Raw genomic sequence first — 19634 nt, 5'->3', positions numbered from 1 at the left:
AGTTTGATACACGTCAGTTGACCAACATTTCCTTAAACTACAACAGATGTAGTAGCCTTTCACAAGCCATAATTATCATCTAAACTCTAGACAGAAATTACTTCTTAAATTTTTGTTAAACAAGGTAAAATGAAGTATTTCAAATCTGGATGTCATATAACAGAAACATTTATAATTCATGATCAAATTGTTTTGTTAGGTCTCCAAAAGGACCACATTCAAATCCAGCTAAGATTAATGGAATGAATGCCTATTAGGAAATAAGATTATCTGTCTCAATGCTTAATCTGTGCATACAGAAACAAAATACAAAGTGGGACCAAGATACCACGACCAGCTGATCTAAATCAGAAGCTTGAATGGAAAATGAAACAAAAAGAATTCTCAGCAGTATATAAGTGGCCAAAACACATCATTGCTGGCTTCCAGATCCAAGCCTGACAAAACCTGGCTGTGTGCGTTGCCTTTGGATGGATATACTAGTGAAACATTTAATTGAGTTGTGCCAGGCCAGGCTGGATTATGCTGGCCTGGTTCAGGCTTGATTGAGTACAGGATGATTTGCTTTGTATTACTGCATTCGAATAGCATGTTTGAGATTGTTATCTTCATGGGTTGGGTTAGGAATGAAAACACTTTTAAGCACCTAGAGTCTCGTCTAGTTCAGATTCACTGTACTGTATTGGCTTAAAACTGAACACACTGTACCTCAAGTTACCAGGACATAATAGACAGAGTTTACTTATCCAAATAACTCTTACAAGTTATTATTTGATGCTGATACAGGATAACTAAAACAGAATTATATATTATATTTTTCCCCCCAATATTTTTATTCAGAAGAAAAAACAAGGATTTACAGATACATCTCAACATAAAGTGTGTGCATTCATATATTGTAATAAAATTGATCAAAATGTTATAGCACATCACACAAAGGTATACTACGTAATCAAAAATTTAAAGATAGGTCATACATTATAGAAGAAATTTTTTATATAAAAAAAGACCACCCCCTACCAACTACCACAGAAAAAAGCTGATGGATGATAATGGATAATTAGGGGAAAAAAAGATATTCGCTTGAGAGGAGAAGATAGAAATATCCATAAAAGTCTGTGCACTGTTCAGCTTTATAAATTGGAAAGGTAATTTAGGAAAGGTCCCCAGATATCATAAAAGGATTGTTTCGAATTTAAGAATGAGCAGCGGATCTTCTCTAAATTTAAATAAGACATAATATCACGTAGCCATTGAAGATGTGTAGGAGGGGTAGACTCTTTCCATTTAAGCAAGATTGCTCTCCTTGCTAAAAGAGAGGTTAAAAACTAAAACCTGTAAGTTAGGAGTATTTAAAGTTATATCTTCATTTGCAATAATACCAAACAAGGCGGTAAGGGAATTTGGGTCAAATTGGACCCTAAAAAGTTGTGAGAAGGTATGGAATACTTCCTGCCAAAACTTTTCAATTTTAGGACAAAACCAAAACATATGGATTAAAGAGGCATCAGCAGAGCTGCATTTATTACAAAGTGGAGAAACGTTAGGATAAAACCTGGACAGCTTCTGTTTAGAGATGTAAGCTCTATGAACCACTTTAAATTGTAGAAGAGAATGACGAGCACAGAAAGATGATTTATTAACCTGTTTAAGAATTTTATTCCATCTTTCATCAGAAATCTGACAATTTAGGACATCCTCCCAAGTTTTTTTTATTTTATCTAAAAAGTCTTGTCTAGAATCAATCAAAAAGTTATAGATACCGGTAATAGAGCCATTAACAAAAGGTTTTAAATTTAAAAGATCGCCCAGTAAATTTTTTTTATCAGGACCAATAGGAAAAGTAGTTAATTGGGAACGTAAGAAATCTCTAATTTGAAGGTATCTGTAAAAAATGTGTTTTTGGCAGTGCAAATTTAGTTGACAATTGATCAAATGAAGCAAAAGACCCTGAGATAAACAGGTCCCAAAAACACAATACCTAGTTCATCCCAATCCTTAAAACTTTGTCAGTCATGGAAGGGATAAAAAAAAATTAAGGAGAATGGGAGATGATAATGAAAAAATTTGCTAAACCAAAATTTTTTCTAAATTGAGACCAGATCCTTAAAATTTGCTTAACAATTATATTATCTGTTGTTTTATTTGCTGAAAAAGAAGAGTATGATCCAAGAAGAGAGACAATAGAGGATTTTTTTTTTACAGAATTAACTTCTAAGGAGACCCATGATGGGCAATCTTTACAATAAATGTAATAGGACCAAAAAGTAATATTCCTTATATTGGCAGCCCAATAGTAAAACCTAAAATTGGGTCAGGCTAATCCACCCATCTCTTTATTTCTTTGTAGGTAAACTGACTTAAATGAGCTTGTTTATTATTCCAAATATAAGATGTTAAAATTGAAACTAAAGAATCAAAGTAGGTCTTAGGAATAAAAATAGGTAATGCCTGAAAAAGATATAAAAATTTAGGAAGAATCTTCTTTTTTATCAAATTAATTCGGCCAATTAGGGATAAAGAAAGAGGAGACCATTTAGAAAGCATCTTGTTTTACATAATTCAATAAAAGGTTTAAGTTTTCTTTAAATAAATTCTTGAAGTTTTTAGCAATTGTTACACCTAGATACGTAAATTGACTTGTTAGAACTTGGAACGGAAATTTGGCATTTGATGACATTAGGTAATTTAAAGGAAATAGCTCACTTTTACGTAAGTTCAGCTTATATCCTGAAAAATAGCTAAACTGGGAAATTAAAAAAAGAACCAAAGGTAAAGCAGTTTCAGCGTTAGAGATAAAAAGTAAAATATCATCAATGTATAATGAAATTTTATGAATCATACCTTCCCTTAGTATACCAGAAATGTCCTTAGATTCTCGAAATGCTATTGCTAAGGGTTCTATAGCTAAAGCAAAAAGTAAAGGACTAAGAGGGGAACCTTGTCTAGTTCCCCGCTGTAATTTAAAGGGCTTAGAAATTTGAGAGTTAGTAATAACCTGAGCGGTAGGAGACAAGTAAATTAATTTAACCCAACAAATAAAACTAGGCCCAAAATTAAACTTTTCTAAGGTCTTAAAAAGATAATTCCACTCAACCCTATCAAAGGCTTTTTCTGCATCTAAGGATAATACACACCGATATTTTTTTGGATGGTGAATATATCATATTCAATAACAGACTTTATTAAAATGTAACGGTTTTTAATAAATCCTGTCTGGTCATGTGATATAGATGGTAAAATATTTTCAAGTCGAGCTAATATTTTTGATAAAATTTTTGCATCACCATTTAATAAAGAAATCGGTCTGTATGAAGAACATTCAGCTGGATTTTTTTTTAAATAAGAGAAATAAAAGCTTCATAAAAAGATTGAGGGAGTTTACCTGATTTAAAGGACTCTGATAAAACAGTGGAGAAATAAGGTGTAAGTAACATAGTGAAAGTTTTATAAAACTCCCCAGGAAAGTCATCAGGTCCTGGGGTCTTACCAGAATGTAAAGCATGTATAACCTCAGCCACTTCTTCACCGGAAATAGGCTGATCTAACTGTGTTAGGCTATCAGCAGACAATGTAGGAATGTTGATATTACGGAAAAAAGCATTCATATAGATATCATCTGAAGAAGAATCAGACTGATACAACTTCAGGTAAAAGTCTTTAAATATATTGTTAATTTCAGAATGGTCGGATATCTTAGTACCATTATCTTTAAAAATTTCTGTGATTTGATGATTAACTGTAAAAGATTGAAAGAGAAATGACTGCAGTCTTGGTGCAGCTGAAAAGTCCAAGGGTAATTTATTATCAACCAGTGTCTTCAGTTATGCTATCTTTATACATTTGGGTTTGACTGGATTATGATTCAAACAAACACTACTATCTCCTAAATAGAGTTCCATATAACAAGTTTTGCATGATCAATTTACTGAATAGTGTTTGCAGTGTAAGAGTCCACATCTGATCTTAACGAAAGGACAAAAACCAACAGTCCTCCCATTCATTGTGAATGAGACATTAATATTTACAAGCCATTTTCCACTATAAATGACCCTAGGAGTGTCCCAAAAATCATCTCATCACTCAAATTACTGTAGACTGTTTTTGCTAAACTTATATTGGATGTGAGGAAACAACCATCATATTGGAATTCTTTAAATGCTTTCTGTAAATATTAATTATATGTCGTGATTCAAACAATTCAGAAGTTATACCCGATTTCGAACACTTCTAATCCTCAAAAAGGTACATTTTGGGGTGATACTCATTCATATCCCTCTCTCCACCCTTTCCATACAAAGGAAAACTTGTTGGTGTAGAAATTGATACGCCAATGCCTTAAGTTACTTTACGTGAACAAATGTGAATGAGTACGCTATGTGACCAAGAGATAACAGCTGGACAGCCCACAAATCACTGACAGCATAAACAAGGTTATTTGGCCAATCACTGATTTCCCCCCCCCCCCCACACACAAATGCCCCACTTGATGGCTTCAAGTTCTTTTGAAACAATGTTCACTATTTTAGAGAAACAGAAGATGCTGGAGACACTCAGCTAGCCAGGTAGTAACCATGGAAAAAGAAACAGTATTAACATTTCTAATCATAGCCCCTTGGTCATTTCTGAAATATATTTCTCGCCCACAGATGCTGCCTGATCTGCTGAGTGTTTCCAGTATTTTCTATTTGCCAGGTCTGGGCTTGAGCTCTGAGTATGAAAGTTATCGAAGAATGCTTTTACAACTGAATAACCCCACTATCTTATAAGAAGTGTGTGTGCGTGTACGCGTGCACACTACTGGAAACTGTTTCTTCACAAGTCAGGATATTCGCAATGGGAAGGAAACAAAGAGCTTGATTAGGGTGACTCAAGAACTGGCCTGTTTGTTTCCATTATGCCTCATAAACTAGGTAATTTGTGACTGGTCTTGGTATATTTAATATCTTTCACCTGAGAAAAAAAAAACTGAGCAGTGGCAAGGTAGCATGGGCAAGTGTTTTCCAAATCATTTTACTACAGAGAATATACAGAGCTACACACAACTTAACAGCAATAGGCTCAGTTTAGATGCCCAAGTTCAAAACAAGGTTTCTTTTGGGTTGATGGAATGTCAAATCCCAAATATTGTATACTTTCTACTCCCTCAAAGCTACAATATAGATTTGCCCTTGTATAATAAAGTGTTCTTAAAAAAAACATTAGTCAATGGAAATTTGGTTTGGCTGTCAAAAATTATCTGTAAAAGAGATTGCATAGCCCTCTCTATAAATCACATCCATCCCATTTTAAACAGCCACTTAATTTTAACCAATTATTAGACTTACAATTTAATTAGCACTGTGGCTTTAATTATCAATATTTTTTTTGCAGATAAACATATAGAGGAGGAGGAAATCTGGGGAACACTCGTATTGAGCAGTACCATCAGGTGGAGGATAATGTGGTCTGCTGAGGCAACCAAGAGATAAAAAATAAAGGTGAATGTGTAATTAATTCTCTTTTACCATGCTGAGTAACACAATGCATTCCATACGATTTGCCAATCCCCAACTGCAGTTTGCTCATGAAATCCAGCTATAATGCCAGAACCTGGCTGAGATTTCATAGCATTGATAGCAAATATTCTTCTCTCTCAGATCCTAAACCAATTTAAGAGTAATATTTCAAACTAACTGTTCTTTATATTCTCAATAACCTCTAGTTCTCTCAATCCCAATTTAAGTTTTCCAGGAAAAAGCCCAAATTACCATTTCTTTCTTCATTCCCAGCTCAATGATGGGCAACAGTTTCACAATTCACCTGCCAATGGCCTCCAGAGATTCAAATACTTCCTTTCAGCTTACTAATTAGAAATGGACACAGTATTCATACATCAGATCTCCCTCCCACAAAAAGAAACAAAAAGGAATTAGGCTACGTGGTCCCCTGGGCCTGTTTCAGTGTTAAAGATGAGTATGTCCAATTAATTTTGCACTCCATCCACTCTTTTCTCAACTCTGTATCTAGAGATTTCTTCAGTCTGAGCCTTTAATATGTTCAACAACTGTGCATTACTAAAGATTAATACTACAACACTCTGTGGTATTGATACCAAAGATTTAAAATCATGTGCAGAAAGATTTCTGCAGGTCATAGACCCAAGTTGTCAACACCATTTCCTGAGATATTTCATAGTTGTAGATTTTCCAATCCATGGAAAGAAGGTTTGACTCTGCTACATTATTTCTTTCCAAACCTTCTGCCTCAATGAAAATAATGTAATGAATCAACATTGTTTCATCATCGAGCATGTACATTGTCCTTAGATCCAGAAGCTAAAAATACATAACGTACATAATGTACCAAAGTTCTGTATAGTTTCACCAACACTTCCTTCAGCAATAAAAACCAACATACATTACTGGATCAGAAGCTGCTTAGACCTGCAGGATTCATCTAGTTCACCCAGCACTATAACAGTGAGTGAATTAATGACAGCCAGTCAGATTCACCACAATGTTAGGTGGTGCCGACACAGTGGAATGCCGCTGTACATTGGTGAAGTACCATTGTGCTGTTTACAAAAAAAAAGGAATCATACTCCAGGTTTAGGCAACTGGGATCAAGTTAATGTCTTGAAGAGTACAAGGGATGTAGAAGTACACTTTAGAAGGAAATTAGAAAGACATAAAAGAATCATTGGCTTCACCAGTTAATGAACTGAGTAAATAAATTTGGAATAAAAACACAAAATGCTGGCAGAACTCAGCAGGCCAGACAGCATCTATGGGAGGAGGTAGTGACGACGTTTCGGGCCGAAACCTTTCATCAGGAGTGTGGATGATGAACCCTCCTGATGAAGGGTTTCGGCCCGAAACATCGTCACTACCTCCTCCCATAGATGCTGTCTGGCCTGCTGAGTTCTGCCAGCATTTTGTGTTTTTATTTATTTCCAGCATCTGCAGATTCACTCGTGTTGCAAATAAATTTGGATGTCATATTACATTCATACAAGATGTTGGAGAGACTGCAGTTTAGGTATTGTGTGCAGTTCTGGTTGCCATGCTGAGGGAAGGATGTGATTAAGCCAGAGGGTGCAGAAAAGATTCACAAGAACGTTGCTGGAACTTTAATGGATAGGCCATGATTATCTTTCCTGGAGTGAAGGAGACTGAGTGGTGACTGAGTTACTGTTGCCTTTTTGTCAGCTCAAACCAGTATGGCTATTCTCTTCTGACAAGGCACTTTTGCCCACAGAACTAGCGGTTACTGTGTTTTTTAAAAAAAATTCTCACCATTTTCTGTAAACTCTAGAGAATACTGTACATGAAAAATCCCAGGACATCAGCAGTTTCAGAGGTACTCAAACTGTCTTGTCTGAAACCAACAACTATTCCATAAGTCAAAGTCACTTGGATCATATTTCTTCCCCATTCTGATGTTTGATCTAAACAAATGAACCTCTTGACTGTTGCTACATGTTTCTATGCATTGAGTTGCTGCCACATGATTAGCTAATTAGTACATAACAAAAAGTGCCCCTTGAATGTATATTTGGACAAATACATTTATAGGAAAGGATTTCAGACTCTTGCTTAGGTAGGCACATTGGTTAGCATGGATAAGTTAAACCAATTCAGTTTCTCTGCAATATAACTATGGTTCCTCTGCATTGCTCCTTCTTAAATGCTTCCTGTTCCTGACTGTTTATTTGTCATTTCCTGGGAATTAGCACAGCAAGATTCCACTGGACATTTTCTCACCAGTTCCTGATTATACTCTATCCCCAAACATAACAAAACCTCATTTTCCCACATTCAAGGTCATCTGCTATCAATTTTCCTATTGTAATAGAGACATTTGACCATGTCTTTCTCATAGCTACTGACAAAACAGTATTGAATCACCTGCAAACTTGGATAAGTCACACATTGCTTTTTCATCCAAAACATAAATTTAAATTCTGAACAACTGAGAGAACGGTACCATTGCTTGTGATATCTTGAAATTAATGATCCAATGCTGTAAAACGTTCCATCTATTTAGGGAATTTCCTTGGAGCAGACAGTAAAAACTTGATAATCTGTTCATCTGTTATAGTTATTTCAGTTAACCTATGCCGTTATATTTTCTGACCCTACAAAATTTACTGGTGTACAATCTGAATCATTTAAAGCGTGTGACATAATTTTATCTTTCTTCAAAGAGCTTCTTTAAACAATGAGTCAGAGAGTAAAGAAATCAACACTTCAGTCCACTATTTATAGCCAGGTGGGTGGGAAAGGTAAAGAACTGGGGAAGAAAGAATCTGATTTTTGTTCTTCAAATATCTATCACATTCTAGCTTGCCCTCCTTCCCTTATCCCCACCTTTTTATTCTGGCATCATCCCCCTTCCTTTTCAGACCTGAAGAGGAATCTCGGCCCAAAACAATGACTTTTTATTCATTTCCATAGATGCTGCCTGACCTGCTGAGTTTATCTAGCACTTTGTGTGTGTAGCTTGTAGAGCAACCTCTGTTAAGGGCCACAGAAAATAAAGATGGGCTGCAGGAGACACAATAAATCTCAGCCAACAGCAGGTGTATTCCATCCTGGATAAAAAAAGGTTTGTTTCTAGGATTTCACTAAAATGCAATAACATGTTGGTAAAATTTTCTGAACATATTATTCACTTGAACCTTAAATATAGCAAATAGAACATTGATCCCACCAAAGAAAAAACTAAAAAGGCTTACACAAAAAAAAAATGTTCATTCAAATGAATATTTCGTGTGGCCATCACATGGTGACAACATTCTCACCTCAAGGCAAATTTGGATTTATGACCAACACAGTTTCTCAGTACAATTCAGCTGACAATTCACTTCAATACTAACTGCCGCAAATACAGAGGAATTGCATTTCAAATGAGTTACTGGGCCAGATTGCACTAAACCTGCTCCTCTGTCTGTATACTGTTATGACACAGATTATGTATGAATTATTTAAAGGATTATTAGCAATGTCTACAAAAGAGCAATATCTTCCAGTGAAGACACACAATGATCAGCAGAATGGACGCTCAAATAAGGGCAAGGATTTGGTTTCCATAAAATAGATACTCTTAGAAAGATGGAGCATAGGTGGTGTGAATGGAGACAGGAGTGATGGTCAGGACTGCCAAGCAGTAGAGGGCTGTGTAGACTGGGTGCAAAAGATGGGATGGGGTGTTGGGGAAGGAGGTTCAACAAAAACAATTCTACATGTGGTTTGCACCTTAGGAAATGAAATTGTACACACATCAAGCTCTGTTAATGTGTGAATTGCATAAGGTTAAACAAAGTGTTTAATACTATTGAAAAGAAGATAGTATGTTAGAGTTTTATAACTGTAATCTAATCTTGAGGTGGAATACGATATTTAAAACTGCAATCGACCCAAGAACCAAAAGCAATCTGAAGGCTTCAATTAGGTAATAACTTTGAAAACTGATCCTATTCATTCACTCTCCTAGCTGTAACTGTTACTGTTCCATTGCTTCATCAAAGACTGAATGTCATATCAACAATAATATGTTGTAGCACATGCTTGGTCAGCATGAGGACCTTATACACAGACCTGCATTGTTGTATTAACCAAAGAGTTTGGATGCTGTTGTTCATCACATTTGGCATAAAATTTGTCCATTTGTTGTCACTATGCTAAATCCAATTTTACGATACAGGTGCCACCATTACTCTCCAATATTTTTTCTGTTGCACAAGCTCAATGACATTAATGCAGGAGCACTTAGTGTTGAATAAATACAAGTTTTGTTCAGTGGCAAGGATGAAGAAAGACATAATTGCCAAGCTTACTTAACTGTTATCTATTATACTTTCTGTGAAGATTTCAGCAAAGGGGACTTTGATACTACTTACAAGTTGAAGACCAAGAGAAATATACACGGAAATTGGGAAGTTATTACAAATTAATCAAATTGCATTTCAGTATTTTCACTGAAATAATCTACACACTCACCAATCAAGACAATGTCCAACAGGGACCCAAACAAAAAATGGGTTGAAAAATATTTCTAATACCCATTCTCCCTATCCAACAGCTCTATCAGTGTCACCCTTCAAATAAAACATCATCACAATAGAATCCATTAACAATAAGTGTACAGCTTGGTCAATGTTGTAGCACATGCTTGTTTTCACTCTTATTTTTTTAAACCAAAACTTTATTGTAATAAACTACAGCCAGACTCAACCCCATTCTTTTAACACCTCAGATCAATGACTCTCTTCAATTACTACCCATCAGCATTTCCATTTTTATTTCAGGATTCTACCGTTTTTATTTTGTTGTTTTCCTTTAGGAAAAGAGCCTTTACCTATGAACATCAGTGCAATGGAAGACATCACAGCCAAGCACAATCCTACCCTGGCTTTCACGAGCCATTTGGGCGGCATTTAGAAAGAGAAATCCGACCAATGATTTCCTTCATCATCCCAGTTTTGCCCAAATGTCAGCTGGGCTGCTTTCAACTAAGACTGAGAACCAATCCAGAGACCCCCACACACACACTATAGAATTTAGTGCAACATTGTCACTCTGTATTTCCTCGCCCAACCGCAGATATGATGCTAATTTCTATCCATAGTACCCGGGGCACAGTTACAATCCTGCCTACCGAACAGCAACGCTACTTGTAATGAGTTGGGAAGCAATCACAATGGGAATGATACCCAGTACACTAGTTTCAAACCCAACCTTGGTATGAACTTCGCACACAATGTAACACTTCATCGGTACCAATAACGTGAGCATTTTGAACAGCAAGATGATAATTTCGGGGGGTCAGACTGCGAGCCACATCACCGCTCTACTGGACAAGAAATTTAACAGCACTTTAAACAATACCGTTTATGGCGCACAGAAAGATACGTACAACCAATATCTCACAGCAAATGAAGAACAGACTAAATCCGTCAACGCGGAAAAAAAAATGACGAGCAATGTAAGGGCTGGCTTTGCATTTTGAGCGAACAACAGATCAGGACCGCTACTTACCAGATGTGCTGCCAGGAGCTTGGAGCCATAACAGAAGCGAAGCCACGAGCAGGGGGCTGCAGTTCCCGAGCAGTCTGCACCGCGCCGGAGCTCGGGAGCTCGTAAAGAGGGGAGAGAGCCACGGCCGCCGCCGCCGCCGCACATCAGCACTTTCCATAATTACTCTTCCCTCTCTGCTTCGACCCCGATGCTTCCCTCTGCTCTGCTCTCCCTTGCTCGCTCACAAGGCCAAGCGCGCTGCCGCTCCGAGGCGCGGGCCCGCCTAATCGATCGAGGCGGCAGCAAGTGTCTCCCCCAACGTCTCCGGACCGCGACTTCCCAGTGAACGCGCCCTGTTACGTCACTGTGATCCCACCAATCCCTGATCCCGTCCCGGATTTCTCCCGCCGCCGGGACTGGGGGCCGTTGGGCACGTGCGCCGTTACCACCGGCTAGGGAGGTGAAATTAGTCCCATGCCACCGCTCCCGGCCTTGAAGTATCCGAAATAAAAACCTGCAGATGATCAGCCTCTGTTAAAAGTGAACCGCAGCAGTTAGCCTTTCACCTCTGTGAAATTTCCTCAACCTAGATTGATAGTTCGGTCGCTTTCCTCGGAGTATTCCAGAAAATGTTGCAAAGGTACTTAATCAATGATTTCTGCAAGTTGTTGAATTTTCAATCAACTATCCATGCATGCACAAGATCGCCAAGATAGCCATCAACCCAGGAAGCGTGAAATATCCAGACTTGATTGTGGCTTATAAACATTAAGATAATACTACGTTGTCAATTCCAGAAGTTAAAACTGAAGTTATTTTTGTCTGTGTTCATGCATGCGAAAGATTTCATAACAATATTTGAAGATAAACAGGCGACCTGGGCTGGGGCTGCTATTGAAACTTTATTAATAATTACTGTAGATGTTATACAGCACACAACGTATTTTACCCAAAGAATGCTAAATATGCTGAGGCACTTTTTGCAAATGTACCAATCTCAACGTGCATTTTCACAACACAATTTCATGCTTTTTATGCAAATTGAATGCTTTAAGTCTGCAAACAGTGTAGCCACAACTGGAAAGTTGAGATCTGCATTGGCATTAGTTAAAGGGGACAAACTTGGATATGCCATTTGGCAATCCAAGGTGCCTATTATCCTATAGAAAGACCTGCAATTCGTTTCATATAATTTTTGATTCCATTGTCCTCTTCTGGCATTTGACATTTGGGTGTTGTCTTAAACCAGTGACACTAAATAGCATTTAATTGTGAGATCAACCACTTCCCTTTTGTTTGCTTTCTGTTTAATCCAATTGCAGATATCTCCCACTATTTGATAGGATCCTACTCAACCAGTCAAGCATAATGACCTGACACAAAATGTTTCCCACAATGAATCTCACTATTGCTGCCTTGGACTAACTAATTCTCCATACCCAAGAGTCACAACCATCCTTTGACATTTGCTTCCACCATTGTGTCCACCCATTGATGCTATCATCAGCATTACCCTTCTTTGATTACCCTTCCACCGAAGTGTCTTTCCAGCTACATTCTTTCTTACTGAAGCTTGTGAGTTCAGATTGCTGAATTTATGGAGGGCTCCTACATAATGTTAATTTCAAAGTCTGACATACATAGCTTCATTCCTGTGAAAGCTGGAACACTCCATTTCTCCACTTTTAGTCATTTTTGATCCTGTGTGTTTTTAATGCCATTCATTACAATCCTGTGGAGGTATGGTTACCACATCAAGTGATTTTGGTGTTTGCTGACTTAAGGACAAAGTCGGCTGTAAACACAAAACCAATGTATTACCTACCTCAGGATGACCTGTATCCTCACTTGAATTCTCCCGCTCTGCAATGTCCTTCTCTTGCTCTCTTTCTGCAGCTGGAGGCAAAATTAACAGAGTAATGGCCATTTAAAAACAAATTTTGCTCATTGTTGAGCCCCATGCTTGATATTTTATTGTCAGGAGTACATGTGCAAAGCTGGCAAAGGCCAATGATCCCATACTATAACATCAATTTCCTATCTCTGAAGTATTTCTATCCAATTAATTTTGTGCTTTATTCCAATGTTACATTTATCAGCTGCCACTTTAGCTAATGTTGCATCAAGTGAGGACTTACCATATATAACTGGAAAATACTTCAGAACATTCTGAAAGATGGTATAAGCATTTAAGTTATATTATTTTTACTTTTAGTGGTAGATAGTGAGACATACTAACATCAACATGAAGATACTCTATAGTCTGACATTCATGGTGCATTAATAATGCGCTGAATGGACCCTTGATTATAAATTCAAGTTGCTCTAACCTTTTAGAAATTATTGGTAATATATCTTTGTAACATTTGATAGATACTATTTAGAAAAATTATTCTTTTATTAAGTGTTTTATCTATATTTAAATAATTTTTAAAACTAATTCTCATTGCAGTAATTCTAACCACAACCAAAGATATTGATCAGAAGATCCAATAAGCTGTGAATCTTGAAATTGAAATGTGGAGGAGATAGAAAATTATCAGGACAAAACAAAATAAAGATGGTGGAACACTACTGTTTGGTGGGTGATCAATATTTATATATAGAATTTCTATGCATACCTTAGAGATTAAAGTCATCTTCAAAGTAAGGCTTTAAAATGGGTAGTGGAAAATTCCTACATAATAGTCTGAATATGCAATGCTTAGGAAATGGACATGAATTACAAAGGAGAACATATGTTTCTTTTTGGAGAAATAAAACCAAATATGAAGATATATGAATTACAAACTTGGCCAAAGATAACTAGGATTGAGCAAATACATACCAAGGGACTCAACTTCTGAAATAGCTGTTGCATTTCCCTCTGGCACATTCATTTTATCTTTTATCTTCCTAACTCGTCAAGATCTATTCTGTCATATTTTTGAACTGTGAAGTGATTTTTTTTTTTGCTTTTAAGATCCCGGGAACTAGATCACAGTACATAATATCAATATTAGATTAATGCCCTCAGGACTTCTAACATTTTTACAAAATGTGATCTCAGACCAGAGAGCATATATGCTCAAATTGAGAGACAAGTTAACAGTTGTCTAGATTTTGGCTTTCCATTCGCTACAATAGTTCATTACCATGACCAAGAGTGAAGCAGGAGAGGGAGACTCCAAGCCAGGCTGAAACTGAAAGGGATGAGGTCCTCTCTACCCATCATCTTTTTAGCAAATGCGCAGTCACTGGAGAACAAAATAGAGGACCTAAGGAGAAGGGTGCTGTATTGTAGGGAAATGAGGAGTTGTGTGTTCTGTGTTTTACCAAGATATGGCTTACTAAGTATGTGCCAGATAATGGTTGTCAGACCCAAGGTTTCTCAATACACAGGATGGACTGAGCTGCTGATTTGGAAAAGGCAAAAGGTGGAGGTGTCTGTTTCATGATAAACTCCCTATGGTGATCCAATGTGGTGATTTTGTCATTCCCATGTTCCCCCGAGCTTGAACACCTAACAATCAAATGCTGACCATTCTATTTACCGAGAGAGTTCTCCTCTGTGATCCTGACCACAGTTTTCATACCATTAGTGGCCGACTATAAACAAGTACTTCAAATACTGCATGATACTATTACCGAACAAGAAACAGTCCATTCGGATGCATTTCGTATCAATACCGGGGATTTCAGACAGGCTTGTTTGAAGAAATCAGCGTTACCTTCAACATATAACCTGTAGCACCAGATGTCCCAATTTATTAGGCCACTGCTGTACTAAGATAAGGAATGCCTATTGTTCCATATCCAGTCTGCATTTTGGAAAATCTGATCACCTGGCTATCCTTCTCCAACCTGCATACAGGCAGAGGCTAAAGAGCCAGGCTACAGAGATTCAGACAACAAAGAGGTGGTCACAAGAGGCAGAGGAGCAGCTACATGATTGCTTTGAGTTGGTGGACTGTGCTGTGTTCAAGGACTCATCTATGCACCAAAATACACCACATTTGTCACAGACTTTATAAATACAGTCATAGATGAGTGTGTCCCCACAAAATCATTCAGAGTCTTTCCCAATCAGAAGCTCTGGATGAATCAAGAGATCCACAATCTGCTGAGGGCCAGATCAGAAGCATTCAAGTCTGGTGACCAAGAAGGTTACAAGAGGTCCAGGTACAATTGTTAAAAAGCCATCTCCCAAGTGGCAATTCCAGATTAAACTTGAATCGATGAAGGATTCTCAACAGCTGTGGCAGAGCTTGAATGCTATCACCTCTTACAAGTGACATACAGTAGGTGACAACAGTGCTTTGCTTCTAAATGAGCTCAATGCCTTCTATGCTTGCTTTGACCTTCAAAACATGGAGGAACCATCACAAACTCCCTCACCCCTTGATGACCCTGTGATTTCAGTCTCTGAGGCCAACATGAGAGCATCCTTCAAGAGGGTGAGCCCACGGAAAGCATCTGGCACAGATGGGGTACCTGGCTGAGTCCTAAAGAACTATGCTGATCAACTGGTTGGAGTGTACACTGAGATCTTTAATCTCTCGTTTTGGCAGTCCGAGGTACCCACCTGCTTCAAGTAGGCTTCAATTACATTGGTGCCTAAGAAGAACTTGGTAAACTGTCAATGACTATTGTCCAGTAGCACATATCAACTCCTGCCTGAGAAGTAGCTTGGATCTGACTTCTGGCACAATAGGTCCACAGCAGATGCCATTTCATTGGCTCTTCACTTAACTCTGGAACATCTGGACAGGATACATACATCAGGATTTTCTTTATCAAATACAGCTTGGCATTCAATACTAGCGTCCCTTAAAAACTAATCAATAAGTTTTAAGACCTTGGCCTCAACACCTAACTACATGTAAGTGCAATTGCAAAAAAAAACACAGCAGCACTTCTACTTTCTTAGAAGTTTGCAAAGATTCAGCATGACATCTAAAACTTGGACAATCATCTATAGAGGTATAGTGGTGAGTATACTGACTGGCTGCATCACAACCTGGTATGGAAACACCAACGCACTTCAACGGAAAATCCTACAAAAAGTAGTAGATACTGCCTTGTCCATCCCAGGACCATCTCCACACCACTGAACACATCTATACAGTGTTGTCTCAGGAAAAGTAGCAACCATCATTAGCATCACCCATTCCCCCAGGTCATGCTCTCCTCTCACTACTACCATCAGGAAGGAGGTGCATGAGCCTCAGGACTTACACCACCAGATTCAGGAACAGTCATTACCCAGCAAACATCAGGCTCTTGAACCAGAGATAACTTCAGTCAACTTCACTTGTCCCATCACTGAACTATTCCCACAATCAATGGACACTTTCAAGGGCTCTTCATCTTATGGTTTCAGTATTGATTGATTGATTATTTATTTGTTTATTTATTATTTCTTGCTTTTTGTATTTGCACAGTTTTGTATTTGCCTTTTACACATGGTTGCCACTCTGTTGGTGCAGCCTTCATTGATTCTGCTATAGTTATTGGAGTTATTGAGTATGCCAGCAAGAAAATGAATCTCAGGTTTGTATTTAGTGACATCTATCTACTTAGATAATAAATTTACTTTGAACCTTGAGTCATGTAGCTAAAAATTTATTCCCATTTTGATGCCAAAATCCTCTTTATTTTTTCATATCTTGTTTGTTCCTGTGTTCATTTTGTCATTGCAGAAACTTGAAGTAATTCAGTGCTCTGTTGATTTAATTCATCTTTTTATCTGGCTGAACCACGTCAAGTACTGCCAGCCTGATTTTCCTCTGCCAATATTAGAATTACTTTGAACTAAATATTTCCTTTAACTCATTTTCCTTCCCTTACTATCATCGTAATTGACAATATCAGAACAGCTCCTGTCCCTCTCTGTCATTCAAAGTAAGATTTTTCATTTGGCAATTTTGAGCATTAATGTGAGTTCCAGCATTTATTGCCTATTCTTGGATGCACCTGAGAAAGTAGAAAAGAGCCACCTTATTGAACCACTACATTCCTAACACAGATACACACGGTAGTAGATTTCAGGATTCTAACTCAGCAGTGATGGAGGTGTGATACTATATTTCTAAGTGAGGATAGTGTTTAGTAGTGTTTGACACTATCACCTCGTATAGCGTTGATATGTACCTAGGTGCTTTGTCCTAATATGTTGCAGGGAATTGCAGACAACGAATCGGGCAAATGACACAGAATGTACACATGGACATTAGAACCACATTGCATGCACATGGTGGAGAGAGTCAGATATTTAAGGCTGGAAGAACTTAAATGAGCCATTTTATTCTGGAATGTGCACTCAAACATGCTTGCACCTCCTGGATATTCTTTGGAGAATGAGAAGGTGAGACATACACCATAGACTAACCTTTCAATGACCAATTCTTACGGACACAGTGGTTGTGATCTACAAAGTTAAGTATCGGGTCAGTGGTTTTTGCCAGGATCTTGGTGGTGGGAGGTTGATGATAGCATTGAAAGTCAAGTGGAGGTGTGAGATTTTCTCTTGTTGAAGAGTTGTGATTGGTGCAGAACATTGCAATCATCAGCATATAATCCCACTTTATGATGGTGGAATGCCTTTCATGAAGCAGTTGAGCATGCCAATAATGTCTTATAGATGTCAGGGCCAATTACAAATGCCTTGCTTTGTGCCTCCAGCTAAGAAGATTTCTTCTATGGTTCACACTAATTTCTATTTTACAGGAGTTCTTGCTGCTACAGTCAGTTAAATGCTCTGCTGCCACAAAACAACAAATCTCACAACATATGTAATAATAAGCCTATATAAGCCAATGTATGTATAACAAGCCTGATTCTGATTCTTTTTGCCAGTATTTCAGGCAAGGAAGCATTGAGATCTGCCATGAAACACTTCCAATGCATGCAGTGCAAACCCTGCATCATTGGGTTGGGTAATGTGCAAAGTTGGGTATCATAGTTGATACCCTTTCCATTATTTCGCTAATACAGTAATTGTAATTAGAGAACAGTCAAAATACTTTGTAGATTTGTACATTCTTGGATAAGAGAAACATGGTCAATTTTCTAATTTGGCAGTTAGCAGTCTATATTTTATACAGTTGTCCTTTGGTATCTGCAGGGGATTGGTTCCAGGAACCCCTGTGGATACCAAAATCTGTGGATGCTCAAGTCCCTTATATAAAATGGCATAGTATTTGCACATAACCCATGTAATCCTCCCATGTACTTTAAATGATCTCTAGATTACTTATAATACCTAATACAATGTAAATGCTATGTAAATAGTTGTTATACTGTATTTTTTAGGGAATAATGACAAGAAAAAAAGACTCTACATGTGCAGTACAGACGCAACCATTGCAGCTCTTCTGGGAACGCTGATGCTGCCTCAGCATCAGTCGATGCTGATTCTCCTGTGATCTTTAAGTTCTTGAGGCTGTAACGCTTTACATAGCTAGCCAGCCATCCCTTACTAGCCTTAAACTCCCTCCTCTCGCTCACAACACAAGTAACGTACGAACAAGACGTGAGGTGAACAATGTTCAAACAATGAGTGCTGGAGAGAGAGACTGAGGATCTGTGAAATGGCGGGAGGCTACAGCAGGGTATGCCTACACATCACTTCATTCGCTTGGATTCAGCGTAGTGCCTGGCGTGCAGCAAATTCAAGCTTTGCTTTTTGGAATTTTCTGGAATTTTTTTTTTGAATATTCTTGATCCGTGGTTGGTTGAACCCGCGGATGCAGAATCCACGGATACAGAGGGCCTACTGTAAGGAGTAATTTAAGTAAATCATGTTTAAATAAACATAATATGAAGTGTTTCTGTTGTGCCTGTCATAAACACAAGAGATTCTGCCGATGCTGAAAATCTTGAGCAATACACACAAAATTCTAGAGGAACTCAGCAGATCAGACAGTATCTATGGAGAGAAGTAAACTGTTAACATTTTGGTTAGAGACCCTGAAGTATTTTGTGTGTGTTGCTCAGTTGTGCCTATGTTTTATTTTTGCTGAAATGGAACAGTGCAAAGATTATTAAAGCAAATTCTGCATGTATTAACATAAGATCAAAAGTCAAAACATGATGTTCCATTAATTTAAAAACAAAGATACCAATTGCAATGATGTGAAGAAATAGAATTATATGAAAACCTTGAATGCTGTGAAGGTAATGTGCTGATTTGGACTAGTTTTTGTTGGAAGCTGACATAGCATGGGACAGAATTTTTTTTTGTTTCAAACATAAACCTTTTGTCAAAAAATATTTATATAATAGAAAAACAGTATCGATCTTATTTGCATTCATAACATCATTCAGTCTATGTATTCCCAGCATTAACAAGTATATGCATTGATTCTGTTAGCACATTCTATGTAAGAGGTATTATTGCCACTCGTGGCCTTCAAGGATGATATGCTTCAAGTGCTTGGGAGGTTTTTATGGAAATGTTAACCCTCAATTTCAAAGTTCAAATTTATTATCAAAATATATATACCAAATATGACATTGAGATTCATCTTCTTGCGGGCACCTATACAACAAAGAAACACTATAAATCACACAAAACAAAGACTGACAAACATCCAATATATAACAGAGATCAAATCATGCAAATAGTAAAAAAAGGTAAACAAATAATACATA

General features: G+C 37.6%; 1 protein-coding gene and 1 long non-coding RNA gene across 8 annotated transcripts in view; one reads left to right on the top strand and one right to left on the bottom strand.

Annotated features, from left to right (window-relative positions):
• Positions 1-11634, bottom strand: part of LOC132398401 (UPF0606 protein KIAA1549-like) — a 277859-nt gene extending 266225 nt beyond the window's left edge. For 2 of the 6 annotated variants that reach the window (XM_059977778.1, XM_059977779.1), the window contains exon 1: positions 11022-11161. Coding sequence is in view for 4 of the 6 variants with exons in the window: in XM_059977777.1 (XP_059833760.1) it covers positions 11022-11178 (157 nt within the window). In the remaining 2 variants the exon portion in view is untranslated. Of the gene's footprint in view, positions 1-11021 lie in introns of all 6 variants that reach the window. The other 4 variants (XM_059977777.1, XM_059977775.1, XM_059977776.1 and 1 more) reach the window with 4 other exon arrangements.
• LOC132398404 (uncharacterized) lies at positions 11502-18810 on the top strand. 2 transcript variants are annotated; one of them, XR_009513643.1, is made up of 3 exons: positions 11502-11640; positions 13453-13581; positions 18294-18810. It is a non-coding gene; the product is annotated as an uncharacterized LOC132398404 (long non-coding RNA). The 2 variants fall into 2 exon arrangements; XR_009513644.1 differs by lacking the exon at positions 18294-18810 and adding an exon at positions 17161-17292.
• The last annotated feature ends 824 nt before the right edge of the window (positions 18811-19634 follow it).

Source organism: Hypanus sabinus, chromosome 8 (assembly GCF_030144855.1).
Source record: "Hypanus sabinus isolate sHypSab1 chromosome 8, sHypSab1.hap1, whole genome shotgun sequence".
In the NCBI taxonomy this organism is placed as follows: Eukaryota; Metazoa; Chordata; class Chondrichthyes; order Myliobatiformes; family Dasyatidae; genus Hypanus; species Hypanus sabinus.
This window is presented reverse-complemented; position numbering and strand designations above follow the sequence as displayed.